Source organism: Lycorma delicatula, chromosome 1 (assembly GCF_047948215.1).
Source record: "Lycorma delicatula isolate Av1 chromosome 1, ASM4794821v1, whole genome shotgun sequence".
In the NCBI taxonomy this organism is placed as follows: domain Eukaryota; kingdom Metazoa; phylum Arthropoda; class Insecta; order Hemiptera; family Fulgoridae; genus Lycorma; species Lycorma delicatula.
Genome location: NC_134455.1, coordinates 283,416,844 through 283,432,501, shown reverse-complemented (window position 1 = coordinate 283,432,501; position 15,658 = coordinate 283,416,844). Strand labels below are relative to the sequence as shown.

Below are 15,658 nucleotides of genomic sequence, written 5' to 3'. Positions count from 1 at the left end.
GGAAAATCTCCATTCCTACATTACATATATATGTAGATTTACAATTAGGGAGTTGGCTGAGAAATGAATTTAAGTTTCTACACAATTCAGCCAATTATAACTAACACATGTCTATGGTCTGTGAAATTTATTTCAAAATTGTTGTCAAATCAGTAAAAACAACACCGACTTCAAATGTCCAATGTTGACTTCAAATCCGTTCTTCATGTGGAATTTTGGTGAAATTCCAATTTTTTGCTTCTGCAACCCCCCCCCCCATGCTGTTCAGCTGCTTTAGCCCCTGCCAACTTCTACTTATTTCCTAAATTGGAATTTTTGCTGAAAGGGAACTGATTTGACTCAACTGCAGACACCCAAGCAAATATGGAGAGGGTTCTTACCCTTAAGAAAATTTCTAGGAATGCTTCCGAAAGTGGAAACATTGTTGGAGTTAATGTATTCAGTCAGAAGAGGACTACTGCAAAGAAGATCTATTACAAAAGCCTGTAAGTATAGACATTTTGAAATTACGACCCTAGTTTTAAAACTTTCCAATCATACCTTGTACAACTAATGTTTTAAAAATAAATAATATTGCTTTTAATATGTAAATACAGATGATTCTAAATTGCATGGCAGTCTGAGAAAATTGATCTAAATAAAATCTATTAAAATTAAACACAAATTTAAGAAGTTCAATTTTAATTAGAAACAAAACACACAAACTGGATTGGAAAAGTAATATAATTATAAAACAAACAATCTTCATCATTGTTACAACGATATACTGTAAATAAAAACAAATAGAAAACTAATCAATAAAAGAAAAAATGAATAAAACATAGATTTAAAAAAATAAAAATCACATAATTTTTGTTATTTTTTTAAAAATGATTAAATATCAAAACAGTTACTTGATAAAGCTGCAAACATTTCTTCAAAGCAATTGTTCAGTATGGCTGCCATTCTATTAAATCCATAGTTCAGTTCGGTGAATACATACTAGCCAAGCACATCTATTAGTATACAATGTCTATTGTATACAATGTCGATTAGTATATCTATTACTATACAATGTCTCAATTCTTCTTGTGGCTAATACGAACAGAATAGACAAATGATTTCATCCAACCCAAAAGAAAATAGTCTGCTGGCATGAGATCAGGAGATTGAGGTGGCCATTTACTGGTCCATTTCAATCAATCCATTGCTTACAAAATATTTTATTTTAATGAATCATCACACCATGACAATATTGAGCAGATGCGCCAGCATTGAAAAAACATATTTGTATGCAAGTGGAATATCTTCCAAGAGTTCAAACAGATTTGTTTGCGAAAAAATACAAGTACCACTCTCTATTGAGCCTTGGCGGTAAGAAAAAAAAGCCAATGAGATTACCAACAAGACCACACAACAAATTAAACAGAAATGTTTGTTGGAAATGACATGTAGTAACCTCATGGGAATTTCCTTCTGCCCAAGTGTGAATGTTTCGATAAATTACAATGCCAATTCTTGTAAAGCTGAATTCATTAGTAATTAGAATATTACTTAGGAAATTGGAATGATGTTAACATTTTCTAATTAACAATGGACAGAATTTCATCTGTTTATCAAAATGAAGTGGTAATAACTCTTGAACACATGTTGCATAGAATGGATATAATTGTTTCACAGACATACACAATTGTATGATGTACATTCACCATACTCATGATTTCAAAATATGATATCAGTGTGAAAACCTTCTGGTGCTTGAAATGAGAGTACCATGTTCAATATTGCTTCTTCAACGTTGGTATTTCTCACAAAACGTTCACGACCAGTATCAAATCGTAGTGGTTTAAGCATACCTGTTTTTCGAATTCACCTCTCCAAGGCTTCAAAAGTTTTACAATCTGGTGCTCATCGATCTGGAAAATTTTCCCAGTATTCAAACAGACCAGCCAATCCATTTTTATTTACTTTACCATAAATTAATATGTCAGTCAAATCTCCAAATGAAAACAAATTTGTGGTATCACCCACTGGGAATGACTGACAGAACAATAACAACACAAACAAAGCTTAATTGAATATTCAATGACTAGACACTAAAATTAATTTTTGATCAGCTGTTATAATCAATCTATAAAAAAATAAAAATTTTTAATATGTATTTTTTACTAGTATTTTTAGCATTTTTTATAATTTTTATCATTTGTATATAAACTGTTCTGTTTAAAATTTCACTTTTCTGATCAAGTTTGTATGTTTTGTTTCTAATTGAATTTGAACTCTCAATTTTGTGTTTAATTGTAATACATGTTATTTAGATCAATCTTCTCAGAATTAGATTCTCTGCCAAGTTAACTAGAAATTTTCATTTGTTTATTGGTAAATTAACAAAGTTATTTTATTCCAAACCTAAAAAATTGTATTTACCGACAAAACATTTTCATGTTTTACTCCATTTTCCTTAAAATATAAGTAATATAGAGGTGTGGGACATTTATTTAATTTTTTACATCAAAAACCACAAGAAAGCACCAAATTTATCCCTCGATTTCTACTCCAAGAATTATTATACAGTTTAATTTCACAAATGGAGCAGAAAGCAGGACTAAATGCTTTGTGAGCCAAAACTCACAAACAAATTATTTCTGACCTATGTTTATATGTACGTTTTTATTATTTTTTGCTATAGATCATCTTCCAAGAGATTGCAATTTAAAATCACTCTGTATATAGTAATTATGAGAAAAACATCTAATTTTTTGTTAGATAATTTTGAATATTCTTTCATTATAAGCAGATGTTTCATTTATCCTAAACATTTAAATTCTATGGTTTTGAAATTAAAAAAAAACCATGTGGCAGCCCAATGCAAAATGTTTACCATAATTTTTATAATCCACACAATATTCAGTAGCTATAGTAATTGGAAGATGTTTAGAATCTCCTGCATATTTAATTTTGAAACAATTGCCACTTACCACCCACTGCAGTTGTGAATAGTAATTAAATTAAGATACAACAGAAAGTTGAACAATTGCATAAAAATTAATTTATACCAAGATATCTTGTTCTAACATCATCATTTCATAATATTGTCTATTCATCACACAAATAATTACAAGAAATATTTAAACTATTCATCATGTGTTTATTATTATTACTATTATTTTTCATATTAACCGGTAACAAATTGTTTTGAATATTTAACTCTAAATTCATTTGGAGAAAATGCAATTTTGATTTGTTATATACATCAGTTGCATTTCAAAATGTTTATTTATACTTGATGGTTAATATATTTGGGGTGAAAAACTTAAAACCAAACTACAGACTAAACACAGTTGAGACATGTAATGAAAAAATAAAACATAAATAAAATTAAATTTTGTATTTAGATTACCATAAGGTTATTTTTCTTATAAAAGATATTTGAAGAGATTGCCCTGCGCAGCAATGCTCTTTTGTGCTTGACTGGTCATATTGAGATTCATTTGATACAAAATGGTGTTGTCAATGATTTTTTGTTGAATGTTCACTTTCAGTTAATCAATAGGGTGTAAAATTTTATTCATAAACTCTATACGTCAAACATCTCCAAAAGAAAATGTCATTTCTAGACGAATTTGGGGAATTTAGAGGCCATCGCCCTCTGCTGACAGTTCATTATTCTGTAAAAGCCTCATGAATGTGTGCTAGTGAATTATTTTGTAAAATGCTGCTCCGTTTGTTGGAAGAAGCCATAATCATTTTCATGGTCTGTTATCTGAGCATAGAGTTGTTTGAAAATTGTATGTTACTCTTCTGTACTGACAGTCCAATTAAAAAATATTGGCCTCATTATAAGGTTACCAGAAAGAGCATATCTTACACCGATTTTCTCATCATGAAGTGGATGCTAAAAACATCCAGTAAGGATTTTCAGTCATTCAATACCAGGGGTAGCGCGAAGTAATATGCTGAAATGAATGAACCATGCCTCTTCTGATTGAAATGCAGCGTCAAGTCATTCATTCATAAACAGTGTTTTTGAGAAGCCAGTCGCAATAATTAAGACATTTCGGTTTGTCTGTTCTCTTAAATTGTTGTGTACTTGTTACATGATACAATTTAACATCTAAATTATGAAGAAGTTTACATCAAGATGTGAATTTACACTACTTTGTTAAAATATACATTAATACATTGTTAATTACATATACATTTTTTCTGACCCACAGAAACTCTTCTTTGAATATCAGTTATGTTTTATTAAGTCCTAATGAAAGGTTCCCTATTTCATTTTGCATTTAAAATCAATGTCATTTTTTAACCAAACCATTTAGTCTACTCTACTGGGATACTGACACTCAGAAATTTTTCTGCGAATACTTTATGTGTTTCTTGAAAGGATCAGAATATATATAAGCTACCACTATAATAATCCTATCCTCAATAGAATAAGGCACTTTAGAAAAACACAAAGCTGCAAAGAACTACAGCTTACTGCACTGAAACATGAACAGTTTACAACTGACAATAATAGATGAGAGTAATAACTCAGACAATTAATTTGGCACTAATAATAGCAACAATAGTAACATTATTAAAGATGACAATCAAATAACTGTAGCTCAAGCTGGCTTAGTTCGGTTTTAAGCTATTCTCCCGTTATATGAAATTCAGATATCAAAAATTGTACTGCATTTTAAAAGCAGCAATAGAATCATTAGCAGCAAGAGGAAATGCTGTTGTAATTTGTGCATTTATATTTCTCACATTTGTTATAAAATTTAATATATTCCTTCATAAATGATACTTCGTTAAGCCTAAATCCTAATTTCATTTGAAAAACCTATAACACATTCCAAGCTAGTTTTCATTTACCCGCTTTTTTCCACTACCACAGCATTTCAACTTTCTTGAATTGTTAGTTATGTTATCTTTTATACTTCTTTTTCTCTTTAGCCGAAGTAATACCACCACAAGGTATTACTTCGGAGGATGAATGAGGATGATATGTATGAATAAATTCAAATAAAATGTATGAAGTTTAGTCTTGTACAATCTCAGGTCGACCATTCCTGAGGTGTGTGGTTAATTGAAACCCAACCACCAAACACCGGTATCCATGATCTACTATTCAAATCCGTATAAAAGTAACAGCCTTTACTGGGATTTCAACCTCAGAACTCTTGACTTCAAAATCAGCTGATTTGCAATGACTAGTTCACCGCTAGACCAACTCGGTGGGTTTCATGTTTCACACTTCTGAAAAAGGTAAAAACTGATATTTTTTAACTCTTAAGAGTATCTAAGCTGTTTCACAGTGATTACATAAAAGTGGAAGCAGTATGTAAATAGATCAGAAAAATAAACAAAAATTCTATTTTTGTTAAAATATTTTTGTAAAAATTCTACAAATCCAATTGTAGTATAAACATCATACTTACAGGTAATCCCATTGGTCCAGGGTCACCTTTTGATCCTTTCTCACCCTTAAACAAAAACAAATCAAACATGAAATGAAATTTCTTATCATTATAACTAAATACTAAAATTAAAAAAAATTACATCATCTCATTATAAAATTTAAATATCCAGTTACATTTTATTTCATAAAACATAAACAGTAATTAAGAAAGACACCAATCTTCTTCAAATCCAAATATAGTAAGTTGAAGTTTTGTAAACATAGTTTTTGTGCAGGTTGGAAGGAATATTTTAGATGCAGGTGAGGGATTAGTGAGGTAATTTTCAGTGGTAGAGTACAGCAAAACCCTTGCATCTTTGCCTAAGTGTGGTGTGTGTGTGTGTGAACCCATGCACATGTGCATGTGTGTACATGTGCAACTTTTTCAAGGCAGCAAAAACATTCTCCTGACATGTGAGTTATCTTTTGGTGATTTTTTTTAATTTTGTGTCAGTTTAATTATTTTTTATTTTATTTAGTTATTCATTTTATTTTATTTTGTGTATTTTATCCTTATTTATTTATCTAAATTATAACCAAAATAATATTTACTTCATATTAATCTATATAGCATAATCTGGTTATATACAATAACGATTAGACATGCAAAACAATTTAAACATTAAGTACCATTCCGTGGCAGAGTGGTAGCATCTTCATCCAGAGCATTGTAATCTGGTCAGGCATGGCATTTTTCATGTGCTAAAAATTTCCATTCTCATAGAGGAAAATGACCAAAGCAGTTGATGCCCGTCATCACAAAGAAAAAAAAATTATAAATTTATTATAATGGCTCAATCCACACATTTTATGTGATTTCTCACCTTTACTCTCAAATAACTCAGATTTTTCATTATTACTATCACTGACATTCAAAATTATCATCTTTCAGATTGCAACATGTCCATAGCCCTATACATGTCATAATACTTATTTTCTATCTTTAAACTGTGATAAGACTTTTTTTAAATTCAGTATCCAGTCTCTAAATTTCTGCCAAACTATTTCTTTAAGTTTATTGGCATCATTCATTATATTGAGGTTAGTGATGTTTCTTTTTTATCTGTGCTCAAATTAATTCCATTGGGTTTAAAGTGGTAGAGAAGCAATCTTAATATTTTATGACCTTTTCAATCCAATATCTGATCAAATTAATATTCCTCATACCATAAATTACTCATTTTCACCAGTTCATAAAGTTCTCAATTGACGAAAGTTTCAGAGCATGTAATATTACTTTCTTTTATTCATGCCAGCAACACTATGCTTTATACTATTCAAATCAGAAGTAGGCTGCGTTTTTTTTTCTTTTTTTTTTGGAAAGTTATCTACCACCAAAATTAAATTTCCAGGAAGATTTCCAATCCATTTTTCTTCATTTTCAGTGCTCATTTCATTGTAATAATATCCTGTCTTCTAGCCTGATTTAAAGACCAAAATGTATTTTCAACTCCTCCATTCTCACTGCAGCACAAACTATTATTATTATTATTATTATTATTATTAGCTTCGATCCTTTTGAAAATTAATTATTGTAACCTCTGATAGATATATCATTCCACCCACTTCTCTTTAAATGCGTTGAAGGAATGTGGGAATATCTGTTCAACAAAAGTCATATATCATGTTTTCCTTTAAAATAAAATTTTCCTGTAGTCTTTGGTTTTTCTCCATTTTGAATCCTATGCCCCTAAAAATTTTGCAAACTCAAGAATGAAGTTAAATTTTAATTTTGGATGCTTTAGTTTCAAAATTCTTAACAAGCCTCTTAAAGTAAGCAGTGTATGATGGATTTTATGGAAATTCTATACATACTATTTTCCTTAATGCAAATTTATGGAAATTATCAATGTTTACATTTTTATTTACTCTTTGACTGCATACTGAATGTTTCACTCTCTACCAATTGTTTTTCCTTCATGCATGAACTGATACTCCATAGATACTAGACACTCAATTCAGAATTTCTGAATGTAACATTCTGAGTTTCAGAATATAACATTTCATTAGGTGTTTTTTTTTTTTTTTAAACAGATTCATATTGATGCATTTATTTTTGCTTCTAAGCACTATTCCTTTGCCTAATAAGTGTGTAGACTTTATTTAATATTAAAAATACTGTTTGTTGTAGTTAGTACTAAAAAATACTGTTTAGTTATTAAAATTACTGTGTGTAAAATAATATGTCCAGTAAAAGAGCAAGAAAACCTTTGTAACCTGTCAAACGAAAGTGTCATTATTTTAACACTGTATATAATATTTTCCACAAAAATATTATGACCACTTCTATCAACTATATATAAAATGGTAAGCGCTTACTAATGCATCAAAGCAAGCTTTGTTTTCTTTTAAGTAAACATTATGATTTATAAGAGCAAGAACATTCAAATAACATTCACAAGAGCTAATTTACACTGCCATGGATTTTTATCTTTGAAATTTATACTATTTAATTTGATAAGCAAAATCAAGCTCATTCAAGAAATCTCAATCTCAAAACTATAAATGCAATAAGTATTAAATCATTTTATGGCCCAACAAAATGTAGGCACTAACTTAAAACACTGGATTTTTTTTTCAGTAATGATGAAGGATATTACGAGGTCTATTCAAGAAATATGTAGACTTGTAATTGCTTGGGTCCAGTTGGTTCCAGTCAAATCTGCCTGGCGTCAACATGTTCATATAGATCAGCTGATTAAAATGCAGATTTCTGATTGCAAATATCATTATTGGTTGCTTAGCCATACAGTTGTTTGTGAAGTGTGTTTTTTTCATTTGCCAGATTTTAGAATGAGTGACTTGAACAAGCAGAGTTGCTGTGAAATTTTGTGTTAAACTCAGAAAATCTGCAAGTGAAACTATTTATATGCTCAAGATGGCTTACGGCGACGTTGCTATAAAGCGTGCGACATGTTTTAAAGATGGTCGTCAGTCAATTGAAGACAATGAGTGTCCTGGACGTCCTTCCACGTCAACTGACAACTTACATGTAGACAAAATCAACACTCTGGTTCGAGCAAATCGACATCTGACCATCAGAGAGCTTGCTGAAGTGTGTGGGATATCAGTTGGATCATGTTATGAGATTTTGACCGAAAAACAGAAGAAGCACCACTGATTTTTTTCATCACTACAACGCTCCAGCCCATTCAGCCCTCAGAACTCAATCACTGTTCTTCCCCACCCACCCTACTCACCTGACCTCACTCCTTGTGACTTCTTCTTGTTCCCCAAACTGAAAAGCCCTTTGAAAGGAGGAAGAATTGAGACGATTCCCGATATTGAGGCAAATGCGACAGAGGAACTGAAGAACATCACAAAAGAAGCGTTCCAGGACTGTTTCCAGAAGTGGAAACACTGTTGGGATAAGTATGTGCATCCGGGAGGAGAGTACTTTGAAGGGGTACCCCCTTCAAAGTACTCTCTTTAAATAAAATACATTTAGTACTTTATTACTAAAAACTTAGTAACTTCTAAATAAAGTACATTTTGTTTTATGATGTTAGTCTACATATTTTCTGAACAGATCTCGTACATCAATAAAATTCTGAGGGACTGGATTAAAAAATTACTGGCAAATATAAACTGTCTAGAGCAATTTTAAAACCACTACATGGTGCTTAAGGAACAAATATTTGAGGTATTTTAGTAGAGTTTCCTATTTCACGGGTACTGCCCTTTTTTATAATTAAAATGGTGTTACTTAGAAGAAATTAATTTAAACATAACTCTGCTGACAATATATAATTACAAATAATACTTTAAATTAGATTATAAATATGAACTATGTCCAAAAAAGAAATTAAAGCCTATAAAGACAAACTTAAATATTTTTCACTGGAATAGAGCCAGTAATCCCTCACAATCTCAGATCAATCCTGAAGGGGAAATAACTTGCTAAAACAAAAGATCTGTTAATTTCTTATTAAATACAAAATAATGCACACTAATTAGTTACAAAAAAAAAATTAATTAATTAGTTATACAAAAGAAATTTAAAAAAATGTTCATATAAGAAAGAATAATAATCTATGAAGACAACATTCTGAAGCAAAGAACTTACATTTAAAATTAAAAATCTAAGTTACCAAAAATTCAAACAACATTCAGTGAAGAATTATACATATGATGCCATTTTTAGACAAAAAAATGAGATCTACAGAAATAAGTACATATAAAATATGTTTGAATAAATAAATAAATCTCTACAGCTAATATTGAGTGTCACCTTCACTTTCACTTTCACTCACCACTTCTTATAATATCGTACATGTTTAGAAAATTAATCATACACAGACACATCTATTCCCAACGACTAAGTTAGCTTTTTCTGGTGCTACTACAAAAAGCAAGCACATTAAAAGGATTTTCCCAAAATCATTATATTGCTATTTTTTTTTTTTTTAATTAAACCAAACAGTGTGTTTGTGTGTCCACCATGTACTATTAACATTTGAATACAAAATAAGAAAAATTAACTTACAGGTTCCCCTTTGGCACCATCCATTCCTCGATCACCCTTAATACCAGGAGGCCCTTGCAGACCTGGCACTCCTGGTGGGCCTGGTGGACCAGGAGGGCCCACTATCTGTAACAACACTCAACTACTTCAGAAATTTGCACACAATATTATTGTCAAATGAATACTCAAGATTACAAATTCTACATATGACTAAGTAAAGTTTCTACATATAACTAAGTAAATGGAAGAGTTAGTAGACAAAACAAAGTGATATTTATTGTTTGAAAATTATTATTTTGAACAGCTAAAAATACAACAAAACTGAGGTATTGCTTAAAAAATCCTGAAAATTGATGAAAATGTATTATGATAGTAAATTAAGTTCTAATTGCAATCATCTCCTTCAAACTCCATAGGAATTCCAAAATTCCCACAAAGGAAACATCTAAACCAAATATTTTTGTCACTGCTGATAAATTCATTTAATAACACTACTTAATTGCCTTTCACACAAAATTTTGCTTTACAAAAGGTTTATTACAAACAATCCCACCGATCTGAAAAATGTAATTACTATTTCATTTGATTTGACATCAGTACTCAGTGAGATGAACAGCTTCTCCCATGAGATTAAGAAGATTGTTACTTTATCATGAGATCATTTGTAAACCCAACTTAGTTATGCATATATAAAGAAATGTAAACATTTCTAATCTACTCCTAGCAGAGAATAGTGATAATCAACCCAGTTTAATTATCAGAAAAACTTTAATTGCTATTTCTTGCTCTTTCTCCAGTTCTTGTCAGATTATCATCAGATTAACAGATTAACATAAATCATCTGTGGTCAAATTTGAGTATAAATATATTGGAAATGAATTGTGAAATTTTTATAAAGTACGAAAAAACTTTAGTCCGTTCAGTTTTGTGTTTTCTTTTAAGACATTTCCAGATACTTCAGAAACTTTTTTTGGTAAATCAAAAAAATAATTTGTTTTTAAATTTAAAGCTTTGATTCAAACTTTGACTGCTAATAACAAACAAAATTCATCAAAATGCTGATTCATGTATATATAAAACTTAGAAAGAAAAATCAATTCTTTTTTGTTATTGTATTTTTCCATATTCCTCTCTGTACTAATTATGACAAAGACAAAAGTATAAAAAGTTTACCACCAAGAGTACAGAATTCAATAATGCCTCTTACCTTAATCCTTTTTGTTATTATATAAAAGTGCTTTCCTCATCATCAGTTAATAAACATATTCTTTTAAAAAAAATCACAGATTAAAATTTAAAACTCAAAATTGTAAAATATGTAGTAATAAAAGTTAAAAACATTAAAAAATTGTATTATTTGTGGCTAGCCACACATACAGTACTATACTAGAGTGGTAGAATACAGTACTGTATGTGTGGCTAGCCACATGTAATAAAAATGTTTAATGTTTTCAACTTTTATGACTTCACATTTCTACATGTTTACAATTTTAAGTTTTAAATTTTAATGTATGATTTTTAAAAAGAATATATTTTATTAACTGATGATGATGGAAACCCTCGAAAGCGTTTTTAACAACAAACATAAGTTAAGCGACATTATTGAATTCTGTACTCTTGGTGGTAAAACTTTTTATATATATATATATATATAAATATATATATATGTAGAGTGTCTATGAAGAAATGAAGAAACTTTCAGGAGATGTTCTACTTGTGAAAATAATTAAAAAAGTTCACATAAACATAGTACTAAAAACACATGTTTTCGAGTTACAGCTAGTGAAACATTTCACCTGCTCTTCTAATGAAAAGAAGTCCTACTGTAATTTTTGGGACACAAATTAAGGAGTAAACATGAAGGTTTGTTATGTAATTTGAGCTGGGAAATAGGATAAAATGTATCCCAAAACTGTAACTCGTTGATAATTTAATTCTGAGAAAATTAATGTAAATACGGCCATTAAAAAGTAAAAGTTTTTTACTTTTGGGGTATAAAAGTTTTTAAAAATTGGAAGGAGAGGATTGTGAAGCAAAATAGATGAAAAATAGACAGAAAATCATATTATTCTTTCTGTACCTAATAAACACTTTTTAAAAACAAAAATTTTAATTATTGAAAATAATTTTTAAAGAAATAAAAAATTTATAAAAAATGTTTTAGTTGTGTATAATCAATAATTTATACAGGTTAAACTAAATAATTATGTAAAAAACTAAATTAAAATGTATGTTACTTAAGAAAATATATAAAAAAATTAATCATATAAGTTGTCAGCACTAACAGCTGGTCAACATTGAAGATTGTGTACTTCGTTTGAATTTGTTGTTATTAATTATCATACAGATAAATAAAGGAAGTGTGGTGTTATCATTCGTAGTGAAAAAATTAATTTCAATTTTCTAATGAGGAATATGCCATTATAATTTTTGTTTATGAATTTTGTAATGGAAATTCTGAAGCTGCTCAATGTGAATATCAGGAGAGATTTCCTGAAAGGCAGATTCCTTTTCTTCACTGTATCAGCATTTACAAGTGTAAGGGTCATTTCCAACGTGTTTGTTTTCTGTTGAACACCAAATAAATCATTATATTAAAGATGAAAATTGTGTGATTCAGCATATTCAGCGCAGCCCAGGCACTAGTATAAGGTAAATTTCATATCACACTGGTTTGTCAAAAAACAAAGTGTGACGCATCCTACGGAAAGAATATCTTTATCCTTTCCGCCTGCAGAAGGTTCAAAATTCATGGTCAACAGACTATTCCAAGCAGTTAAACTTCTGTACAATGCTGATAAGGTAATTCAATTTTATTTACTGAAGAAACCACTTTTACAATAAATGGAATCTTCAATTCTAAAAATGGTCATTTATGGAGTGAAGACAATCCACATGGTACTGTGGAAACTAGTTTACAAAATAGATTTCACATTAATGTTTCATGTACATTATTTATGCCAAAATTCTGGGATCATTTGTTTACAATGAAAACCTTACGGAAGATCCATATGTTCATTTCTTGAAAAATGATTTGCTTGCTCTTCTGGAGGATGTACCTATACAAACTAGATTGCAAATGATTTTAAAGCATGATGGTGTAATGCCACAATTTTTTTTAGTAGCTCTAAATCACATGAATGCTAACTGCTTAAACTAATCGGACGTGGTGGACCAATCAACTGACTAGTACAATCACCTGACAACGCCACTAGATTACTTCATTCAGGGCCGTATGATAATGATAGTCTACAAAGAAAAAGTTAACACTAATGAAGAGTTACTCATTAAAGTACGAAATGCTATTGAATTTATAAAAAATGATCCTGAGATAATACGGAAAGCCACTGGAAATATTTTACGTCGGGCAGAGTGCTGGATACATTATGAAGAAGGGAATTTCGAACAATTACTGTAACTAAAAAAGTTACCATTTCTTTCCATTTATCATTTATCATTTCATTATTTTATTTTTTGCTATATTATGAATAATGTTTATTAGGTGCAGTCATCAGGGACTATATGAAGGGTGGTTAAGGAAGAACAAGAGGGTGGTTTAACTTTCAGTTCACAACGAAAATCTTGAATCTTCTTCTTGGTTAAGGCAGCAATGTGAGGATGCCTGTTGCAAAAGAGGATTATGCTCTCGAAGACACTTTCCTGCGTCGTCGATTTTGGATCGCATGTCTCAGTTTGGTGACCGCTTCACAGTACATGTCAGCTGTAATTGTTGATCCACATTCCATGAAATCAACCAAAATGACACTTTTCTTCCCAAAAAAACAGCAGGCAACATTTTTTGACTCGAGTATGTAGTTACTTAAATTTTTTTGGTTTTGAGGAACTTGAATAGCACAAGTGTAGGATATCCATGTCTCATCGCCCATAACAGTATGGGAAAACAAATCATCTCCATTTTGTCGATAGAAGTCCAAAAACACTCATCCATTGCACATTCTTTGCTTTTTGTGTTGGTCAGTGATCATTTTTGGTACCCACCTTGAACACAATTTGTGATATTTGAGCTGTTCTGTGACAATCATATAAATAAGAAATGCATCCAACATGCGGAAATTCATCAGCCAACTCATCGTCAATTGCTGAACACATCGCAGTTTTCGGTTTACTTGTTCAACAATTTTATCAGTCTGAATACTGGACCTGCCACTCTGCTCTTCATCAAGCATATTTATGTGGCCATTTTTAAAGTCTCGACACCATTGTCTAACCTTTCCTTCACTCATTACTGTAGGTCTATACACTAGGTACAACTCCTGATGAATTTCAGCAGCTGAAGATCCTTTTGCACACAAAAATTGAATCACAGCACGCATTTCACGACTGGTGGGAGAAAAGATTGTCGTGAACATTGTGATCTGCATTTACCAGCAGGTAAACGACTACTGAATCAAAACAACAACGTAAATAGTTTCGTAAATAGTTGATATATGGCCCTACATGTGTGAAACTGCGTTCAGACCTGCTAATATTTAAACATAAGCCAACAGCCCTTACTTTATGAATACGCTTCGTATGTTGTCTAAGATAAGATCAATAAGCCCTGTGAAAAGCATAGCCATTCTCAAAAATAACAAGTACCAGGTCAGATCTGCTAAGGAAATAATGAAATAAACTCAAGTGTAATAATAAACAATAAAACAATAAAAAATAATAAACTTACAAAATCTTGAAAAATTCTAACTTTTGTAAATAAAATCAAAATAAACATTCATGAACCACCAAATTAATTAAGAATATTTTAATTTGTTTATGTTGGTACAATGTTAAAATAATTTTTATGAGAAGTTTATTACTTACCTTATTCAACTTTGACCAGAAACAGGTTTTATCAAAGAATATATTTATATAAAAAATGAAACCACTTACATTGAATATTATCATGATCATTAAAGGTGAGTTTAACCACAAAAAGACACTTTTTACTTTAATTACCTTTACTTGAATATATATATTACAATGGGATGCCTATTGCCTATTTCATAGGCACACCTTCTGTAAATAAATTTTGAGAAACTGCAATTTTTACAATCCATGAGAAGTTACTACAACTAAAAATGAAGATGTAAATAGCTTATTTTTTTCCATTTACAAAATTTTTTATTTTAATGTACAAAGAGTAACTTAAGTGATAATACCAGTTTGTTAGCCCCGAAAATATAAATATATAGTTATACTTATATATATATAATTATAGATGTTAAAATATAGTTAAGTTTCAGTTTAAACAACATAATAAAAGAAATTATGGTCAGAATTCTGCAAACTTTTATTTACTCACTGTTTCTCCTGCCAGACCTTCAAATGTTCCATCTCCCTGCAACATGTTCAAATATAAAATTACTACAATTAAAATAAATAAATAAATGATAAAAATTCAACAGTTATTTTAAATAGATATAAAACATTAAAAAAACTTTTGCTACCTTATAAATTACCTCATTTTTTTAGTATACAATTATACAACATGCACAAAAATCTAGATTAGTAAAATTATATTTTTGAGTAGATTTTATCCATAAAATAATTAAGATAAATAGAACTTTAAAAAATAAAATAAATAATTTCTCATTAGCAAATAAGAATTTATAATAATTCATAAGAAACTTATTTTTTCACATATAAGAAACAGAAATTTATGGGGTAATTCATCATTCACATTCACAATCTTATATAATTGTTTTCAAAAAAATGTCATTATATCTATCATAAACAAGTTTAAATACAAGCACGTTTTTATTTTACTA

General features: G+C 29.9%; 1 protein-coding gene across 17 annotated transcripts in view; it reads right to left on the bottom strand.

Moving 5' to 3' along the window:
- The window catches only part of LOC142332279 (uncharacterized), a 663,646-nt gene that overhangs the window by 83,720 nt on the left and 564,268 nt on the right, over positions 1–15,658 (bottom strand). For 16 of the 17 annotated variants that reach the window (XM_075378616.1, XM_075378717.1, XM_075378634.1 and 13 more), the window contains 3 exons: positions 15,193–15,232; positions 9,915–10,019; positions 5,409–5,453 (listed from right to left, as the gene is read on the bottom strand). In XM_075378616.1, coding sequence (XP_075234731.1) covers positions 5,409–5,453; positions 9,915–10,019; positions 15,193–15,232 — 190 coding nt within the window. The remainder of the gene's footprint in view (positions 1–5,408; positions 5,454–9,914; positions 10,020–15,192; positions 15,233–15,658) is intronic. The other variant, XM_075378625.1, reaches the window with a different exon arrangement.